Source organism: Aplidium turbinatum, chromosome 17 (assembly GCF_918807975.1).
Source record: "Aplidium turbinatum chromosome 17, kaAplTurb1.1, whole genome shotgun sequence".
NCBI lineage: Eukaryota > Metazoa > Chordata > Ascidiacea > Aplousobranchia > Polyclinidae > Aplidium > Aplidium turbinatum.
The window spans coordinates 9,010,963-9,032,930 of NC_137488.1; the positions used below are offsets into that span (position 1 = coordinate 9,010,963).

At 36.2% G+C, this 21,968-nt stretch overlaps 2 protein-coding genes across 2 annotated transcripts; both read left to right on the forward strand.

Moving 5' to 3' along the window:
• The first annotated feature begins 711 nt into the window (after nucleotides 1–711).
• Nucleotides 712–7,130, forward strand: LOC145786551 (small ribosomal subunit protein mS26-like). Its single transcript, XM_082598223.1, has 3 exons — nucleotides 712–1,020; nucleotides 4,232–4,378; nucleotides 5,072–7,130. Exons 1-3 carry the CDS (start codon nucleotides 782–784, stop codon nucleotides 5,382–5,384), a joined length of 699 nt encoding a protein of 232 aa, XP_082454349.1. The 5' UTR covers nucleotides 712–781; the 3' UTR covers nucleotides 5,385–7,130.
• Nucleotides 7,131–8,359: 1,229 nt separating this feature from the next.
• LOC145786803 (alpha-tectorin-like) lies at nucleotides 8,360–21,743 on the forward strand. The gene is made up of 8 exons (XM_082598546.1): nucleotides 8,360–8,560; nucleotides 14,332–14,546; nucleotides 15,607–15,764; nucleotides 17,446–17,575; nucleotides 18,085–18,215; nucleotides 18,651–18,810; nucleotides 20,158–20,425; nucleotides 21,439–21,743. The coding sequence occupies exons 1-8, from the start codon at nucleotides 8,455–8,457 to the stop codon at nucleotides 21,576–21,578; spliced, it is 1,308 nt and encodes a 435-aa protein (XP_082454672.1). The 5' UTR covers nucleotides 8,360–8,454; the 3' UTR covers nucleotides 21,579–21,743.
• Nucleotides 21,744–21,968: the final 225 nt, after the last annotated feature.

A 21,968-nucleotide genomic window follows, 5' to 3' on the forward strand; every position in this document is an offset into this window, starting at 1 on the left:
CGTCCACCTGGTCTCGCCCAAGTGGGTATCGCCCACTTTGTCTCGCCCAGTTGTCGTGTACCGCAAAATAAAGCAGGCAAAAAACTTAGAACTTTTTCTATCAATCACACATTTTTTGTTTTTTTATTCCATCTCAGAAAACAGCTTTGTTGTAATTTCTGATATCAGAACAAAATTTCTTTTTTTTGGACCTCAATGTAAACAAAAATAAAACTTTGCTTGGTAAATGTTAAGGTTGCTAAGTTGTTGACGCCTTGACGGTTCTTGGTGTACTTTTCGATGTTGAATCTGAAAATGTTATTCGTTCTCTTTTATCAGGTCTAGACTTTTGGGAAGTTGCATTTGAATTTTTTGGCTGCTTCATGGCTTTGCGATTGAAAATTGTGATGGCATAAAAACAATTCAGCATAAAGTAGTGTATCCTGAACTTGCCCCCATGCCCCTGAGATGCTACGCTACTGGTCCAAATGTTTGTATGGCATGACAATGATACAATTAAATTAATGAAGCATGCAAACGAGAAGCAAATCTTGATACACTTATCTGATACAGTATATATTCCTTTAAGTCGGATATGTTAAACCGCTAGATTTATTTAACATTACACAGGATTTGGTTTGAGATTTCAGATTTTAATACAATAAAACTATTGATACGTTTAAGCAGTATGCACTTAACTGATTTTGTCTGTATACAAACCTTCAGGAGTAGGATTTGATTTAGTTTACCTGAGCAAATACTTGAATTGTTTATGTAGCGCCCATGCCCCATAGCTTATGTAATGGGAAGTGTTGCTCAGTGCACAACATACTCCTTGCTTAATATCTGGAGTAGGTTGCAATGCAAAGCATGCGCCATCCCGTCTTGTATTCTTCAAGTTCGATATCGTAAACCAATGCACCTGGGTCGTGCTCCTTCAAAAGACAGAAGTTATTTTAAAAAATATTATCCAACCCAGAGAGATTTGGAAGAAAGCAAGATATTATATATAGACTACAACACTGCAGTTAGATCATTGGTGTGAGTAATTTTGGTATTTTTTATTTGATTGAACGTTATTGTTATATATTTTGCAACAAAGTTATTGTATGTATCGTACATGTCAGCAAATGATGCATCTTTTATTACATTTTGTATCTTCTAAGCAACCTGCTGAATAATGTTAAGTATTTATACAAAACTAGTCAATTGTAAAATTAAAGTCAGGATGAATGCGACTCAGATATGACTAATGTGCATTTGCATGTTTTCACATTTATTAACAATACATTTTGGCATATATTTTTAATGGAATATTGGAAAATCTTCTCCCAGAAAAAATCCACTCAAGTAAACACCTACGGTACCTGGAAAATATCCTGAGCTGTGCATTTGTGCAAACTCCTCTCTGGGTCATTTCATTATAATTCGAACGGGCATTGGAACCATGCAATTTTTTTATTGGCTTATTTTATTCCTCTCATGCTGAGAAAAATGACACCAATTTTATGAAAATTGGGTCAGCGGTTTTCGAGATATCACGCCATTTATATGCTGTCACTAGGTGTCCTCACGAACATAAGAGTAACACGTTTATGACCATAACTCCAGACCCACTGGTCCAATCTTAAAAATTTTTGTGTCTAACCCCATGTTTTCACTGGTGGGCTTTCCAATCACATTGTGTAAAATGAGCTACAAGCAGCAGTTTTCATGATAGACTAGTTTTGACTACCTTTAATCCGCGACCAAAATAACTATGATCTGAGTTTTTTTTGAAAAAAAAAAATCATCATTAGAAAAAGGAAGGTTACATGTGGGTTATATGCCATTTTTAGATAGTTACTACATCAACTTCGACTTTTACAGCAGCTCAACAAATTCATGTATTTCAAGTTTTCAGCAAAAATAAAATATATGATTATTGAATATTTTTCGGATGGCTGTGCCGCTCAATATAAATTTACAAATATTTTTTTAACCTTTCTTATCATTTTAACGATTTTGGTCTCCGAGTAACATGGTCGTTTTTTGCGACAAGCCAAGAAAAGTCACCTTGCGATGGTATTGGGGGAACAGTTAAGCGAAAGTAGGCCAATGAAAGCTTAAGTCGACCAAGGGGCCAGCAAATTTTAAATGCTTCAGATGCATACGAATATTGCAAGGAAAACATCAAAGCTCAAGGGCATCAGATTTACATTCATGAAAGCTGATGAAGTGGACTGTCAAAGAACGTATCTTAATTCTTAACTCCAAGAGATTTCCAAAGGGTTGCACAGTCCTCGATACCAGAGGGTATCATTTTGCTTGCTCTGACTGAGGGAATCAGGTCAGTCAGTTTCAAGCGTCTTTCTGGTGATGTTCAAGTTGCTGGAACACATCAGTTCTTTTCAAAAGCACCTTCACTGGACATTGAAAAAATCAAAGTATCAACATATGTAGCGTGTGTTTATGATGGAAAGGGGTGGTTTGGTATGATTGACCATGTTGATCAAGAACATAATGACAGTACTGTTAACTTTATGCATCCTCGTGGACCATCTCCTTCCTTCATTTGGCCTCGTCATGAAGACAAATTTCTTATGGACATTTCATCTATACGCATGACATTAAATGCACCAACTACATCAACAGGACGTACGCCTTACATATATGATCCCAGATTCCATTGCGAAAGAAATTACCAAGCTCTTATGAACTTTCATGAACAACAACCGAAGCTCTCCTGTACGTTCTAGTTAGAGATTGCAATGCATGTTGTTAATATGTTTGAAGGAACTGTTCAAAATGCTGAAATGCTTGTTATGTAAATTTCCCCACATTTTCGATTCAGCCTATTAAACCTGTGTGTAATATAATATGTTTGCTTGACAGCATTGGTTGTGCCCATTAGCGAGTTTAAAAATGATAATGTGATTGAAAACAGTTAAACAATCGATGCATAGAATACAGCATATTCTATGCTCAGAAGTTTAAAGTTGCTCTGTGCACATATAAAAGGTGTTAACTACAAGTGTGCAATTGCAGTTAAGTTACACAAAATTAATCTATTTCGGCTAAGTGACTGTTACACAGCAGTATTTATCTGTAAACAATGATGCCAGTTGACCTTGAAATACAGTACTGATCAGGTTTGAGCCTAATGAGTTACAAAATGCTCTTAATTAAAGAGTAACTAGTTGAAAATGATATACAACACACATCAAACCTTCCACTTCCAATTCATAAAAAAAAAATTCCAAAAAAAAATGCAGATCATTGTCATATCTGCCGCGGATAAAATGTAGTCAAAACTAGTCTATCATGAAAACTACTGCCTGTAGCTCATTTTACACAATGTTATTGGAAAGCCCACCAGTGAAAACATGGGGTTAGACACAAATTTTTTTAAGATTGGACCAGTGGGTCTAGAGTTATGGTCATAAATGTGTTGCTCTTCTGTTTGTGAGGACACCTAGTGACAGCATATAAATGACGTGATATCTCGAGAACTGCTTACCCAATTTTCATAAAATTGGTGTCATTTTTCTCAGCATAATGAGAGGAATAAAATAAGCCAATAAAAAAATTGCATGGTTCAAAAAAATCTTAATTTTGTCTAAAATATAATGAAATGACCCCTCTGATAAATATCTCCTAGAAAGCATCCACCCTGACTAATATCCTTCTGATAAATGTTTTTCTTGGTGAAAAATTGAAGCTATGGGATATTTCCCAGGCTGTTTTTTTTTTTGAGCGATTATTATCAATTATTTTCTTAATTTAATGTGCAACTACAGAAACGTACTGTCAATCTTCCAACCAGACCATGTTTGAAACAAGCCTACTCCGTCAGATTAAGTTGGAGAACTACCCCAGCAAGACTGATTGCATCATGATTTTCTTTGAGTCATTGAATGGACAGAAGTTGAATGTTTCTGTAGCTTTTCATACTACCGTATTGTTTGTGTTGATTTTATTACCGCATGCCTTTCTAATTATATACGGTACTTCAGAGATCATAATTTGAGTTTGAGAATTTTTTATATTGCAGCTCTATGTATGCAACATCTGTACATTAAATTGGATGAGCTGTTGATATGGAGTTGATATTAATAATGTTGGTTTATTTTGGATCTTATGCATTTTTATCTGCCTAATCAGATATTTTTTCACATATTCAATCCGAAGATGCTCATACTGGAAAAATTCTTCAGATTTTTTTTACAAAATACCAGTAATTCTAGTACACAATACTTTCTACTTTATACAGTGCGGCTTTTCAAGAAGAAATTGTACAAGCTAAGAATACCCTCGATGAAGATTTAATTACTGATGACATCACATGGAATGAAGCTGCTCATCATCAGAAATGCATGCTGTACAATGACGCTCAAAATGAAAAACTTCGTCAATTGAGGTAAGGCAGACGTACAGATTTTTTTCGTTTTTTTGCACTTAAACCTTTTCAGAAAAACAAGTTGTAGGCTGGTTAGATAGGCTATATGCTCAATTGGCGGCCACATCGTTTGAAAATCGTTTACTTCGTTTATTTATTAATATTATCGTCATTCATTGGGTTGTTTTGTTTGAGATGTGCATTAGCAATACAGTACAGTGTTGTTAGTTTAGGTTAAAATTTTCAAGTAATTGATGTGTCAATCGTTTTGATGTATATTTTAAGTTACTGTATATTTAGTTTTCTTCCAATGATACATATATATACTATACTTTTCAAGCTAAGTTGTACAAAACTAAGCTTGACCGTATGCTTCTTTTCTGAAGAACGGTGTAGGTTGTAGGGCTGTAGGCCTACCGGCCAAAAAAGTAACGTATAAATAGACTGGTTTGGTTCTTAGAGCAGGCCTAAAAGCAATTACGGCCTGGCAACTCGCATAAAGTGGATCTCTAGTTTCTATGGTGTCAATTTCAATATGTATCAACGTTTTACAAGGTTTTGTGCTTTTTTGTTTACACTTTTCCACAGTGAGCCTGTCTCTTCATTTTGCTTCAAAGAAGTCTGGCCTTAGTCTTTATCCCGACACATCAGTTGTCTGATATTATATGTGGTCTTCCTCGGAAATGTGACATGTAATTTGATATTCATTTTCAGAATGCAACGCATAGAAACAGAAAGAACTGAACGAGAAGAAGCTCTGCGTTTAAAACAAACCGATCGACAATTAGAGAAAGAACGCAAAGACGCTCTCGTTCGCCGTCACGTGCTCCAAACGATTGAAGAATCAAAAGAATGGTTGACAGAAGAAAACATGGAGGAGAAAATAATTCAAGCAGTGGACAATCCTATCAATTTTAATTTTAGTGTTGATCACCGTGGAATAATACAGAGAAGAACCCAGCAAGTGTTGTCAGAAAAAGATGTCGACAAACTTCTGAATGATGATATAGTTTCACAAACTGCGTGACAGTATTTTTGATACTATTTTCGTTGTGCGAATTTTGGGCTGATAAATCCTACACATTGCGTTGCTGCTGAGCTGGTGACGTGTTTATTCGACGTTGAGTTGAATTCTCATCAACGAAAGCAGGTTTTTGTTTTTTATTCGAGCCATATTTAGAAATCCAAGCTTTGCTGCTTGATTTCCGAAGAGTACGGTTAATTGGTTAGTCAAAATGCTTCTTACTACAAAAATCACCATTCAGGTTGCGACGTGGCCAAATGACGAATCGTTTACTTGGCCACTTTTACCCTGTTCATTTTTTAAGCTTACACTTAAGCTTCATCATTGATGATTAAATCATCAAGGCTCGTAAAATTCCTGCTACTGTTATGCTCTGGTGACATTGCGTTGGTCAATTAACTGCATTAATATTGCGCGTTTTTTTTTTCTGACCTATCATGTTTGAAGTTGGTAAAAATGCGTTTTTTATATGACATTTTATGATCGTTCCGTTGAAAATAACGCTAAATTAACAAAATCAGCACTCTCCCATTGGATGCACACTGTACGAGTGTACATCTTTGTTTTATGTACGTTTCGCATCCAAACAAAAATAAAATGACCATCCATCCAGCGCAACCTACTTTTTGTACTGTAGGCCTACTGAATTTCCATTGCATTTGTTATCACTAGGGCCATTTTTATTTTGACCTAAAAAAGATTTTTTTCAAATTTTGACTTTATTTTGACCTAACAAAATTGCTTATTTGTGGACGGCACAGTTCTTCCTTGAATTGATACGAGTTACCCAAACGTAATATTTTGTTGAAAAGTCGAGGTGTTTTATGGATTATAAAAAGTGCGTCGTATTTTTGGCGATAGGAAAATCTCGACAACTCTGTCAAACTTTTGCTGAAGACGATTTAGCATGCTTATTGCTTAGGCATTTTGTATTACAGAATGTCAGTAGGCTATTCCAAAAATTCAAACCGTTAATCTTCGAAAAGACCACGTTTTTGAAGAGGGAATGTTTTATAAAGAAATATTTAAATACAGTAGAACTCGGTTAATCCGGATTCGGTTAATCCGGATCTTCGCCTAATCCGGATGAAGCTGGAAGTACAAATGAGTCAGGTTTGATAGAACCGTCATCGGTTAATCCGGATCTTCGCCTAATCCGGATGGAATCGCCAGTCAAATCGAATCCGGATTAACCGAGTTCTACATGTAGCCTAACAATGAATAAACAATAGACAATTTGCGATAAAAGTTACTGCTGATCCGTGGGCATATTTCCTGCTTTTATGGGTTAGCCTAATATGGTTTAATTGTGTCGCAGTTCCTGATTTACAATGCTTCCACGAGGATTTTGACAAAAATTACTCTCAAGAAACACAAAAAGTTTGTTAAAAGCCATAATTTGACAAATTTCGGCTTTATTGTCAATTTTAACTTAATTTTGACATATAAACTTCTTAGAAAAAGTCCCCTAGGTGCTGAAAACAACTTTATTCTTTGATTCGTGGATAGACGAAGTCCTTAAAAAAAATTGACTTTATTGAGTTTTGCGGGCCCTAGTTATCACAAAAGGACGCGGCGAGGTTGTGAAGGTGAAACTTTTGTGCCGAACTCAGGCCGAACTATCCCAAATATCAGCTTTGCTCTGTCACATTTAGAAAAATAAGTGCGCTTCTTTTTATTTGTGTAACTTGGTCGTTAATTCAGAGCGTCATATGTTCAAATTCGGTGGTGTAACTGTAAAATGTATGAAGATACATTTTTGTGACAAAAGTTTTATGTGGATTTCTACTGCCGTCTAGCGGTAGTTTCGATTGAAGTTGGTTGAGTCACACGTTGAAAGCAAGATTTCTAATTTGAAAAACTTTTGCGTAGCCTCAGGGGGTAGATGTCAAATAGCACAGAGTTGATTTACAACCAGCAAGTACAATTTATTTAACTGGCTCATCAATTACAGACTTTCGAATTCAAGTTAAAAAGGTTACGTTTTAAGTATCAGTTAAAGTCGTCAGTTGTAGTTTTACATAGTTTTTATATATTTGTAGGGCGTGATTTTTAACAGTTATCAAGAGTTAGCAAATGCTACTTAGAACATATTTAAAAAATACTTGTTAGAAAAGACAGTTTATGTGTCAAATAGCTTTGGGTTATAGGGGCACCGTAGGTTATACGTGGTATTCATGTTAATTGATGTCAATTCAATTTCTGAAGGGGCACTAAGATTTTGTGAGTGCTGGTGAAGTCGATAAATTGCCTTAGCAATAGCTGCAACGTTCATCTGATAAATGCGAAAGCTCCTAGTTTTTGCTTTGGTATTCATCAGATGAACGTTGCAACTATTTCTGAAAAAATATAATAGTCTTGATCTGGGCTTTGGAGCCGGAGCTCTACGTGAAATTCAAGTGGAGCTGGAGCCAGTAGTTTGAAAAATAGCTCCGGCTACGATGTATTTCATAAGATGCTACTGCTATTGGCTGAATTCACATAATTTAACAGTAACCCTTCACAAAATTAAAAAAAAATATTTGCGTAATCAGACGTCGAATTAACGAATCTGTTTTGAAACGCAGTTCCGCATGACATTTTGATGAAAGTAGGCTACCTTAAATTTCATAAAGTTGTGCCATTTTTTGACAACAGTTGACTGCAGGCAATTTTAAGCTGTAGAAATTAAATTGATATGTCCCCATTATTTTAATGAAAGCACTTTTCGGAGGGTGGTGCCGGAGCAATGGTAGGCTATCAAATAATCTCCGGAGCTGGAGCTAATTTATGATAAAAGAGACCTGCGGAGCTGGAGCAACTTAACATTTAGCCTACGCCTGCTCCAAACCCCTGGTCTTGATGAACATCTAAAGTTTGTATTCAGGACTGTACAAATGTTTTAAAGTGTAGCCTACTGCGGGTAGGTAAAAAGAATAAAAAAATACTAAAAGTTTATTGAAGTCGATAGATTTAGTTTCTCGTTTGTGTTTAGGTCATGAGTTGTTAATTGCTTATAGGCTAAGTTCAAAATTTATCAAGACTCATGTGCGGTGCATTGCCATTTGGTTGATTAATTTACCAATCGTTAACGATGAAACTTATTTTATTTAAAAATCTCATTGCTCTTAGTTTGTATCTACCGTTCATTTCAAGTCAAGGATTCATCGAAAACAAATCTTTTCAAGTCGAATTTCCAGGTAAGAAAAATTGAAGTAGGCCTACAACTTACTCTACAACGTTCAGCACTATAGCCTAATTCGGGAGTGTCCTAACTTTTTTCCAGGCGGGCCAGATTTGATATTGCATAGCCTATGTGCCAGAAACTTTGCAAAACACAGCTGTATTGATGTGAAAGATGAAACTTAGGCTACGTCTTGATTATTGTACCTAGGTCAAGTCTGGGTCGAGGTTAGTAATAGGCAAGCTCAGTGGCGTAGCTAGGGAATGTGCCGCCCGGGGCGGATTCAGATTTTGCCGCTCCTTCAAGAAAAAGCATGTGAAAATGAAATGCGTTTTTTTATCAGCACTGCAATACGCAACGTGCTATTTTCAATTTGCGGTGTACAGTCAGACAAACGTACCATTATCAGTAGCGTAGCCAGGAATTGTGAAAGGGAGGGGTTTTGACGGCCGGCGGGCGAAGCCCGACGGCGTACTCGCCGAAGACGACACTTATCGGCGGGGGGTCTGGGGGGCCTCCCCCAGAAAATTTTGAAAAACTACTTTGAATTTGGTGCATTCTGAGAGCATTTTCAACAAAAATGTGGGTATGAATATTCCTGTAAAATGGTCATGTTTTCTTCGGCATTTTTCGAAAATAAAGCTGAAGTCTTTTTGTTTTCTTGTTGCTAATTCCTGACTGAGATATTTGAATGTTTGGTATTGGCAAAACTAGCTCTTTTAATGCAGTTTCGTTTAAAATTAGGCAAACCTTTTTTTAGAGACATAGGTTGATTGCTTTTTTTTGCGAGATTATTACAGTTTTATTATTTATCAATTTTCTCCTTAGTTGATCCAAAAAACGATCTTATTCCGGTATAAGTCACTAACTTTTATGTTTTAAAGTTGACCCGAAGTTTAAAAAATGTAACGTCATAGACGTCATACATCTTAAATGAGTGTCAGACAAAAAGCTTTGAGACAAAGAAGTTACTTTATTTCTGATATATTCAAGTTTTGTATAACGATTTACTGGAATAGGGTATAGGCTATAAAAGGTTAGTGCAATTTTTCACAGCTGTAGATATTGCGGTGTTTCCATCGACTGCAAGAGTTAGCTGGATACCATGGATACTGAACCGTTGTAGAGCAGTCACACCCTGCTATATGAATTATGAAAGGTCATTCGAATTATAAAGCATAATATGACACACAAGTTCTTACTCATTTTAAAAGATAAAGCACCAGAATTGCTTTAACATGTCGAATTAGTAGAATCATGCTTAGCCTACAGCTAACAGCTATGAAAAAATCATCAACACAAGCAATAAGAATGCTGCTGAATGCAAAAATCATTGATACTGATGAAACTAAAGGGAAAAAGGAAGTCGACGAACCTTTTCACACATCTTGTTAATGACATCCTCAACAGTTGGGACCAATTTTCTATACAGATTAACCAAAGCCAAACCGTTTAATCGGTTTTCAGAGGTTGAATTTCTTAAATAAGTTTAAGTCTTCGAAGAGCAGAAAAAGATCTTTCATTGGTGCAAGTGGTAGGCTAACTGGAAGAGTAGCCAGAATGCGGAGTAAAATATTAATGTTTGGAAACGTTGACTGCGGGCAAAATGGCAATGCACTTACAGCACTTTTTGGCAAACTGGTTTGGGAAGAATTGAAAAGACATCGATACCACATATACGCAGTTCAGATATAATAGCAAGGGCGTTTATACACGGCAGATCTGCTTCGTAAAATTCAAAAAGTGATTCAGTTTTCTCCATTTAGTTTTTCTCAAAAGGGGGGGTTGAAACCCCCAACCCTCCCCCCCTTTGGCTACGCCACTGACCGCTATAATTTAGTAATATACTGAATGCAAAAGCACAAAAACTGCTGCAGAATTAAAATAATCAATTTGTAACCTTTTACAAGGCTACCCAAATTTGATGAGCATGTTTCCGCCTCTGCTTAATAAAGGCTAGTATAGGAATTTTGTAACGTATTAAAAACATAACGGCAGAAAAATTCATGAAAATTTGAAACGTTTTTAGATATTTAAGATGTTTTGACAGGGCCGGATTTAGCAGTAGGCAGAGTAGGCAGTTGCTTAGGGCGGCAAACTATTGGGGGCGCCAAAATATACGAATAACTTATATTACATTGATAAATGATAATACTGTACGTGAATATAATAATTAACAACAGATATATAGGAATTAATAAATATTTTATCACATCACACACATTTATAAACAGTGCGGCAAGTCATGTAGGCTATGGCAAGTTATCGCACCTAGAGTAGGCTACTTCACGTTTGATTGGTTTTCAACAATATGTGCTGCTTAGCGCTTGTTTTATTTTTCTGTCTCGCTTAGTATGGAGGACTAGGGTTTGTCTGTGCAATTTTTATTAATCTTTGTTCGGTTTGTTTCACTGTTAGTAAATTTAAAGGAGCCTAGAAAAAATATTTTTAGTCAATGTTAGGTTGATGGAAAAGTTGCAGGCTATTTTGTGTACTTACCTTGATGCTTAAAGTATGTAAACCATGAATGATCTCACATTTTTGAGGATTAACTCATCTTTACTTGTTTCTACAGACTTTGAAGAAATTAGTGATTTGTTTGCAAGAGAGAAAGCCCGCCGCAAGCGATTTTGAACAATTAGTTCATTATGCAATGACATTCATTGATGTATTCAAATAAACTGTGCAAATAACTTTTTTGTAAGGAATTAAAAATATAAATCGTAGCGCACCGTCGAAAATTTTTTTTAGGGGGCGGCACTTTTCGTATCTGCCTAGGGCAGCGCTTAGGCTAAATCCGGCCCTGTGTTTTGAACGTTGCCATTCTGTTTGCTTTTATTTTTTGTGTACTTTTGCATTATAAAAAAAAAAACGTCCTGTCTGAAAGTGCCGCCCCCCAGACGTGCCGCCCGGGGCGGTTCGCCCCCCCCCCCCCCGCCCCCCTAGCTACGCCACTGGGCAAGCTTAACACATCACCAAGGCAGGAGTCTCCTTTGCTACCCATTTCGGGTAGCAAAGAATAGCCAAAAAAGCGGGTTTTGGGTTCGGGTAAACCCTGGTGAAAATACTAGCGTAAACATGTCATGTGGTAAAAGTGCTTGCGGACTACGGCATGTAATCATGTCATGCTGTTGGATAACTGCCAACACTTGTTTCACCATGGAAACTATTATTAAAGGGAATTTTTTAACATTCTTTATGGTGCAGTACCTAGTTGCGCTCTTTGGACTTTGTTAAGAATAGCCTAGGCTAGGCTACTTCTTGTCCAAAATGCGTGACACGATAAAAACGTGATTTGACACAGTGGTCGAACTATGTTCATAGCTAGAAAAGCGCAACCGGCAAATGAAGTTGAAGTCATGCTAAAGTTCAGCCAAATCTAACGTCATATGACGCTTCTTAATAATTCCCATACCAATTTCAAGGACTAGGCAGTTACCTAAAACAGAAAGCAAGAAAAATCATTATATTGCCTAATAAAGTACAAGTGAGTTAAACACACCCATTTGAACCACATTGCATGTTCAGAAATGTTAAAAGTTCGAAAGGACACTACACTAGTAATGGCTTTTATTTATTTTTTACATCATATAACAAGTTGATCTACCAATCATTTTGAAAAAACAGTCTTTTGTTGAAACACTTTTCTTGAATAAAACTTTTAATACAACTCCAAACTGCGTTTTGTGATTCCGATAAGCAAGGATAGCACTAATCTGTCCCTTGTAGGCTGCCAGAGTGGAGCGGCATAGGTAGCGTTAAATCTTAAGAGAAAAGATCACTGCTTAGTCCCTTTTTGACAAGGCATGGAAAATGCCTTGTCAAAAAGGGACTAAGCATGTGAAAAAAGCTTGTGCATGTGAAAAAAAGCATGTGAAAAAAGCATGTGAAAAAAGACTAAGCATGGAAAAATATTGTTATGCCCTGTACATCATTACATTTAAGCAGAAGGTGAAGTCGGTTTGATGCCCCTGACATTGCTCTCGAGACAGGTGCCCCTCTTTTTCTCAGCTACACCCCTTCCAAAGTGACGACAACAGTGCTGACAACATGATGAAAATTGTATAAGTTGTAGCCTACCTTTAGCTATATATATAGATTCCAACAAACAATCAAGATATTGGCTGTTGGACGGTGGGGTTAATCAGAATAAAATTATTTTCTTTCATTGAAACAGCATTTTGTAATTTCTATTTTTTAAATGCCGTTCTTGGTTCTAACACTATGGAGACCAAGTTGAGGCTAAGTCTGAAGATTTTACGTCGGTTCGACGATTGTGCGATTTTAATTTCTCTAGCCACCAAATCAGTCTTTTTTACATTGATTCACGTCTTCGTTGAGTCAAATATAGGTTGAAAATATTGTGTTTGCATATCGGTATATGCTTTGAATTGAAACGATATTTTCTGAGAAACACTAATCCCCTACACTAACCAGCAGCAGAATGTCATGATAAAGAGCTCTAACATTAATTTTGAAATTACTTTTTAAAACTTTGATTGCCTATAACATTTTAGATATTGAAAAGAAACCACAAAAATACAGCAAATAAAGAAGATTATTATCACAATTTTGTTTGTGCTTCATTTTCAAGTAAAAAAAACTTGTCAATCCAGTTTTGTTAGCGGAGTTGACGCTATATACTTCAAGACGCTTTTTATAAACAAACCCTCCAAATTTCTTCAAAGCCGCTTATTTCTGTGATTTTATATGCAACTTTCCCTGCAGTGCGTTAATTTTATGACTGACATTAAAATGATAAAATTTTCGAGCGAAAGTTTACGTCTTCGCTACTGAAACCAAACCCGGAGCTAGAATATTTGAATAAGGAAACAAAGTTTCTTAACAAATTTAGTTGAGCAACAGAGTGTGACTCAGCGCTTCACAGAAATTTGGAGATAATTCAAGTTTCACGAAATAGAACTGAATTTTTAATAGTACTGAAAAATATTATCATTTTGTGGTCTTGGTCTACGATTTTCTCTCTCAAGGTGGCTCGTAAAAATTTGTGAGGTCCATAGGTCTACAAACTCCTTCGAAAAGTCCGCTGCTAAATTGGAAAATACTTCAAAAATAGCCTACTAAAGGTTGGAAAATGATTGGAAACCAATATGGAGTTAGGATCGCATACAGATGGCACTTTAAATTTTTTTTGATTTTTAGCAGTTTCAGTTCGAATTTTTTGGGCCCAATTGTTTGGTAAGGTTTCAGTGTCTTTTACAATGACGCATCCGATTATAAAAAGCCCACATAATATTGTGACCTAATATGACGTCATCTTAACTGGTGCTGAAGCTTTTATTGTTTGCTACAAAAAAATACCGTATTGCCTGTGATTAGCTGACGCCGCTTTCTGCGTACGACCCGACAATAATAAATTATCAATTAAATAAATGTGCATAACTAAGTAATAGCGAACACGGTAACTATTCCTTGTGGAAACCAGGGATATCTTATGGATAGTTATAGATATCCCTGGTGGAAACCTTTTTTACTATTCATCATGTATTCATTTAATTTTCCTTCAAGTTTTCATATTTGAGTTGTTGAACTTGAACGCATAGAAGATTTTTTATGATGCTTATAGATCAAATCTATCAGTTTGGTCATGATCTTCGGTCTTGTACATTTGACGACCTTGAAACGATGAAAACTGAAGTTCTTTGCTGGCTGGCTGGCCAATGATTAATCAATTATCATAGCGCCTTAGTTTTTACAACTTCTAATTTGAAAGATTGTTACTGTTTCGTTTGTCTTATAAAATCTCGGCTGTTTTTTTTTATCTAGTTTTAGGTACCGATGCGAACATCACTTGTGGTGGTCGGGCCATTGAAGTCACCGTATCTCAGTCGTACATTCAACGTAACAGGCAGTGGGTTAAACGAGGCCAATGGCTGACTCTATCTGAACCCGAATGTAGAGCGAAATTGCTTTCAAATGGAGACGCCTTTGTTCAAGTGGAAGGTGACTTCACTGGTTGTGGAAACAGGATTTCAGTTATGGTAAATCTGGAGTTCTAATTTAAAATGGACAGCACAGATTGAATACTTTAGCATTTTTCGCTTAAACGAAATTGCTTTGCACATAGACCACAGGTAGGCATCGGTACTTTAGACGTAACTTGGTAGGCCTACTTGTTTTAAAAAGGACCGAATCACTTTTTTGTTTCTCTGTACCGGCACTTCTTTGGATTTGGTCATAATAAATATGAAATCTCAGCAGCCTAAACGAAATACTTTCACAGTAAATAACGACGAAACCGCTTTAATTATGACCATAAGAGGACTAATTGTAGCTTGCGTCGTTTCAATGACTTGCTCGATTTTACGTATGAAACAGATATTTTATGCAATGTGCTGAAAAATCGTGTTAAGCGCCCCATGCCATTGGTGTTGGATAATCGGAAAAATCAATTTAAAAAGCAACGTTACATAGAATTTGTGAGAAAAGAACATAATATGAAAATTGACTCATTTGCACTTATCTTCGTTTTGTAATTTGCATTTTTATGTTACGTATTTTAGTTGCGACTTTCCTTGAAACAGAAGTATGAACTTTGCCAAATGACTCATTTGGGTAGGGCATAAATGGTCTATCCCATGACCGAAAGGTTTTAGAGCGTGAAATGAGACATTGGCATTTCGAGACATTCCAATCTGAAAAGGAACTTGGGCGACGACGGAGAATTAAAGTCAATTTTCTATAAAGCAAAAATCACACAAAATTACTGACGAAACAGATCAATTTTTTTTATTTACAATTATTTTGGTACAGGTATCAGTACTCTAGAGTAACTTTACTGTTGGTAGGCCTACTGGTAGGCTACTAAAAAGTAATTTGGTACAAAAGTCATTCGGTATTTTACATCTCAGATAAATCCACAACAAATGTACAGCGATTTCTGTGTAAAATAAACTACAATATTTTTTACAGATCTAATACATCCAATTTTATTTAACATTATCAAGTCATCTTAATTTGCTTTTTGAGATGACACTACCAGACTATTTTAAATTGAATACGTGTGCTTTATTCAAATAACCTTGCATTGTTGTTTCACAGGAAACAGTTTCCGCGAGAGGCGAAGTTAAATCGATGTTGTACAAATTCACGAACAGCCTGATTATAGACAGTGGAAACAATGTGGTGTCACGACAGATCGAGCTTTTCAAGTTTGATTGCATTTACCCGGCTACACAGCTAGTTTCCTCAGTGGATTCGTAAGTCTAAAAGCTTTTTATGAACATGATAGCAGGCCTCAATTAATTAAAAGAATAAAATCCTACCGATCAATAGTTTTGTTCCGCTATTTATCGTTAATTCAGTACTGTAGTTGTGCTAGCGCGACATACTCTTCTAACAGGAGTAGGCTACTGTTCGTATTATAAGGGAAAGTAGGGTAATATGGGCCAGTTGGTAATAAGTTTATGGTTCACCCTTGATTGGCGTATTTGAAAAGGGCTTGTGGCCGCGGTTTCTGAACAACTTAAAAGCAAACTTGACGACAAATTGTTTTGATTGTGTTTTTGGTTTCTTGTTTTGATTAAAATATTTCAATTATCATATTCTTTTATATATTTAAGAACTGGATAGTTAATTGAATCAACATTAGACAAGCAACCGTTGGTTTTTCTTCTAACAGATTTGGTGGTCCATATTACACAGTAGGTAGCCCATATTACACAGCAGCTGTGTAACATGGGCCACCGCCAGGTCAAAATTTAACAGCAGTTTGTGGCGGAAGTGTAAGGTTTTCTGTCTTAGTTTTCTAGCTACTTCTTCGATACTAGAGTCTTTATCAACAAGCCGGGTTTCGTGAAAAAATAAGTTATAATGAGAGAGCTATCGCAATTCTTTCTTAGGTGGCCCATATTTACTTTTTTTTTCCGTTTCATACCTCACAGGGTTCTATCATATTTTGCGCTCATGGACATATTGGTATAATAGTAGTCTTATTTTTTGTCATGTAGATAAAAGATGGTTTGGAATAATAAAAAAAATTGTAAAACAATAATTTTGTTTTGCGCGAATTAACTTTCAAAGGCCTGTAATTGTGCAGTATTGTTCAAAATCGTGAACTCTTAATACTGTAATGACAATGCTTTTTCTGATGTGGCTTTCAAATAAATTGACATTCAGTGGCTCGCACACCAACTTCGGTTGGATACGGCCCATTTTGAACCATTTCAGCAATTCTGTGATGCCACGGATCAGCATCTTCATACGTGCACAAATCTTAGCTTTAAGTACAGTAATCGTTTTACATCGTTTGAGCATTTTTTTTGCGTTGAACATAATATGTCGCAGCTGGTTGTTTAAGTTTGTTACCGATATAACTTTATCTTCTTTAAATCAAAAGTGGTCTATCAAGGTGGATTTGTTTCCACGTACCGCAGTTTATATGCTAATAAGAGCATTGAAGTAACGATACAAACAGAAGAAAGAGTTCTTCTATAGCACAGACTCTATGTTAAAAATAGCGTGTGGTAAAAAGAAAAGGCTTCACATACTTCCAAAACGTTTCATGATAAAATGTTCAATTTATGACTTATTGCTCGTTTTGTGGTGCGCTGTTAGTTTATTTTATTGTTCTAGTAAACTTTTTACATTACCTTGATGCTGATAGACGTTAACTAGATGCAACAAAAATGTCAAAGTTTGCTGTTTAAGATTTAAAGTATAGGATTTGATGTGGTTTCATCACACATCTTTTAATTGCTTTCAAGTTTACTTCGTAAGTTCCTAAAGTTAACCCTCACCATTTCTTAGACCCTAAGTCGTGAGTTTACCCCCCAAATCTTGGGCCACGAAAATTAAGCTGTGTCAAAGAAGTGATAATGCGCCTTGTGATCAACTAACCAGTGATTAAGTGTCACGTGATTAAGCGTCATTGCATTGCAGGCAGATAGATATTCACGTCATACAACTTGACAAGTTAAGCGGCGAAATGGTGGTGCATAAAAGCAAAAGTCTGTTGACTTCCAGTGATTTTTCTCAAAGCTCAGAAGACACTGATCTTATATCCGTTCAAGTATGCATAGCCTTATTTTATGTGTTCAACAAGCGTATGCTAATCCTTTTTGGTTGTATTATGAGTTGTCAGACACGTGATAAATGTGCAGAGCAAGCTTTTATTCTTAAACATTTAACGCATTATGTTAATGTGAAACCTGCTTAAAAAATGTTGCAGTAGAACAGTTGATATTGATTGATTTTCACGTTTCTGATCAATAAGCCTGCAAATTTGTGATTACTTTGTGACCTAAACATTTTTTAACATATTATTAATAACTTAATTCAACACTAATATTATGTATCTTCAATGTTGACAAATAGCACAAAGCATAATAAAAAGCATAATTACAATAATTGCAAAATAAAATGACATCTTTATGTTTGGTCGCATTTTCAACAAAAGCTCGAGTATCCACGAACAATCATAAACGTCTCCATTTGCAATTTTTGTCACGATTCTTCAATAATTGCAGTGATGCAGTTATATTCCAGAGTAAAAATGTATGTTGTGTTTTTTGTTTACAGATAACAGTAAATAAACCACAGCTCTTTGGAATTGGAAATACATCTTTTGACTTTGTGGCAGTGATTGAGAAAGGCTGGATTGCAATTGAGGCTGACAATTCTTCTACCAACGTTTCACTAATTTCTGATGGGTACGTTTAAATTTTTTAAAACACTTTCAACTATGTCATGACATTTGTTTTCTTGTTGTGTTTACAAATTTTCATTAAACGCCTAAACATACTTATGGTTGGTATTAGGCTACGAAAACCTACAATCAGTTGCGCACTCAGGTAAATTCCTTAGAGTTAAGATCTCATTATGTTGAATAAGGCTTGGCCTATAGCCTACAATTAAACTAAAATTATGATAACCTACTTCTCTGAGGTAAAGATGATACTTGGTCTGTCATAGGATACAAAATATGGGCCTGCGTTGTCGCAATAGGCGCAAAATGAAACATGATGATTATTATTTGTTTCAAGCCATAATTTGTTTTGTAACTACAGTGGTAATAAACCAAGAATTGGTTTATAAAAACTGAATTCTCATAATATCTCATTCTTTCAAACAATGCTTCATTCCAGATGTTCTACACATGAAAGCGTAACGATTTTGTCGAACGGAGAGTCACTGACTTGCCGATTTACCATCAGGATGTCATCGTTTATAACTAGCGGAGCTAATTCAATTCTTCATTGCATGGTTAAAATCTGCAACAGGACAAGTTCAGATGGCTGTCTTCCGGTGAGAACGTTATCTACATTTAATTAGTTGATTGTTAGATTTCTCAGCATGTTTTACCTCAACTGGCGGTTTGAATTTGATGTCAGTCTATAAAGTGTTAGGCACGTTTGTGATTGTGGTTATGACTTGGGGTTTTGAATGTTGGCAGATAAGTTCGTTGTCGTAAGTTAACACAAAGAAAATCTTTAACTTAACTTAACTTAAAGTAAAGTTCACGAGAGCACTTTGCTTTGTGAAGATTGTACATGTATATCGGAAAAATACTACTTTTGTTAAAAGTATAAAAACGTTGAGCTGATGGGTGGGTAATAACCTGCATCTTGGCCTCAACAGGTTTGTTGTTAATCGCTGATAAAACTAGGAACTATATTTTTTCCTAAAAAAAAGTATTTTGCGAAGAAAGGGGCGTTCTTCCCGGCTATCAGCACAAGGCTGAGCACTCACTAGTACAGCGAGCAGCTGCGATTCGCCAACCATAACGGTGTAGCTTCCACGCTAGCCATTCAGACCAATCAACAATATGTTTCTCGGCAGCCGATTTGTAGCAAGAATTGACAGCGATAGACACGTGTTTCGCCCATGAGGCTGGGCTCATCAGTATCGCACCGTATTCTGCCACAAATTTATTCGACCACCGCTTTACCAGTCAGTTTAACTCTTTTTAAACTGACTGGTAAAGCGGTGGTCGAATAAATTTGTGGCAGAATACGGTGCGATACTGATGAGCCCAGCCTCATGGGCGAAACACGTGTCTATCGCTGTCAATTCTTGCTACAAATCGGCTGCCGAGAAACAAAAAGTATTTTGATAATTTCCTTTTAATGCAATTCAAGATTTGCAAAACTAAATTGTCCGATTGCTATTGAGGCTGTGTGTGCATCGATCCAGTATGCAAATAAAACTAAATGGTTTTTTGGGAGATCAATGCTGTTCAGTGACGGGAACAAGTGGTGAAAACTTCAATTGTGCAATTACTCAAATGATTTCGATGAACATATTAGAAAGCAAGGCAAATCTGGAAACGCGATAACTTGAAAAAAATAAAAAATAAAAACAATCAAACAGAATGAATTAAGGCGTTCCTTAAACGTCTTTACGACGTCCAAATAAGGTCAAGAATTTAGAGTGGAATTAATTCCACTGCATTTACTATGGAATTAAAAAAAAAATTTAACTTGTAAAGCATCCATGCCATTGCGACATCATTCTAATATAACAAAGTAATTTATCAGTTGCCAATTTTCAATCTACAATTATGAAGTCGTTCAGCATAATAATAAGCAATATACCGAATCAAACTGGTTGGATGACATGGATGACCTACGTTAACATAGATTTACGTTGCAGACTTGTGGCTCAAGAAGAAAAAGGCGTTCCTTGTTTGAAATTGAAGAATCGAAAAAAATAACCGTTTTTATTAAATCATCTCCTCAAGAAATGGTTTCAAAACTTCCACCTGCAAATGAAACGTTTGTATACAAAACGGTTGATGAAACAGAGGAAATAAGAAACCTTGTTCTTGAAACAACTACAGAATCTCAAACTGTTGAGACAACTTCCAAACGGGAAATACTGACAAAGATAAATCTATCGAAGTCATTAAAAAATTCCCAAGGTAAACATTATTTCTTTAGGAAAATGATTTTGTAATATAGTTTGTAGTGCAAAATTATAATTTGGGAGAGAAGACAGTTACCTTCACGCGGTTCTTCCAATAAGCAGCACGAAAATGAAACAAAGACTCTCGAAATCGAACCTCGATTCGGAACGTTCATCAGATTTCACCGGAACCGTTCTTTTCAGAAAGTGTCAGATCCACTATCGACAAGCAGCCTATCATTGTCATTCGTCATACCATCATTCGGCCGAACACCGAGAGCATCACATCTAGCAAGATTGATGTGGCTGAGCAGCTTGCTTATAAGTAGAATAACTTGTTGCTTCAATCAATCGATTTAATGTTTTGCTATCCACTAAAATTAGCGAAACAATTACAACCTTTCAAAGACAGACACCTACATAACGCAGTTAAAGGAATTGAGTTGATGCTTAACAATGGGAAATGAGACGATAAAATTTTTATTATACCGCACATTTGGCACTAATGAAAGTAGAGTGCACACTGCACAGTTCTTTTTTCTTGGCGTCTTTTTTCAGCAACTGCGCTCACTCAATTTATTGCACCCTGGGTGGAGGTGAGCTGTGATTTTAGAAAACCCGCTACAGCCAGATGTTAAACCCGGTTTGCAATGTTGGAAAGCGAGTATCCTATCCGCTGCGCCATTCTACTGTTAATTTGAAGCAAGCAAACGGAAAAGTGAGAAAGCCAATCTTTGGTTTTATCTTTTAGCATGCCAGCCTCATAACGATACCTTCGGAGGGCACCGAACCAGCAACCCTCCCAAGTTCACTCAGATGCGTTCAGTTTGTCATATCTCGTGAAAGCAAAAATGCATATTGTATTGGCACATTAACCGTAGTGCATAGAAAGTAATTTTCATCAAAGTCACCGATTCAAAGTTGGAAACCTAATTTATATTATCTTACAAACTACAGTAGCCTATAGCGAGACGAATATTTTAAGATTTATAAATGTAAATGGATTAATTTAATTTTTTGTTTTTGCAGAAAAACGTCTTCGCTTGATTGCGTTACTAGTTGGCTTTGGATTGCTGCTTATCGTCATTGGGGCAACTGTCTTTGGAATCCACAACTATAGAAAAGCCGGAGTGTGCAAATTTAAGCAGCAAGAACACGTGCACGCCTAACAACAATTATGCACTACTTCCAGCATGTGTCCATTGTGCGCTTCTAATTAGAATAAGTGCAGTAGAAAAAAGAAATGGTGCTAATAAATTGTTGCTTGAAAACCAGTAGTGTTTTTAAGCAAATTCATCACAAATGCATTGCAAGGGCATGCTTGATAAAATTATTGTTCAGTAGCCTATGATTGTATCCACCGTTCGCAAGAAGTGACATTTTTTGCTGTCTTGAAGAGCTCAGCAGCTTTACTCGAAACATTTGCTGCAAGTAGACAAATTCAATGGATGTAAGCTGCCTGTAGCCTACCATGTGCGGATGAAAAACGAAAAGCAACGCGGAAAATATTATGACAAATTTACATTTGTCTCGATGGAAAACAACTACCAGATTTAGGC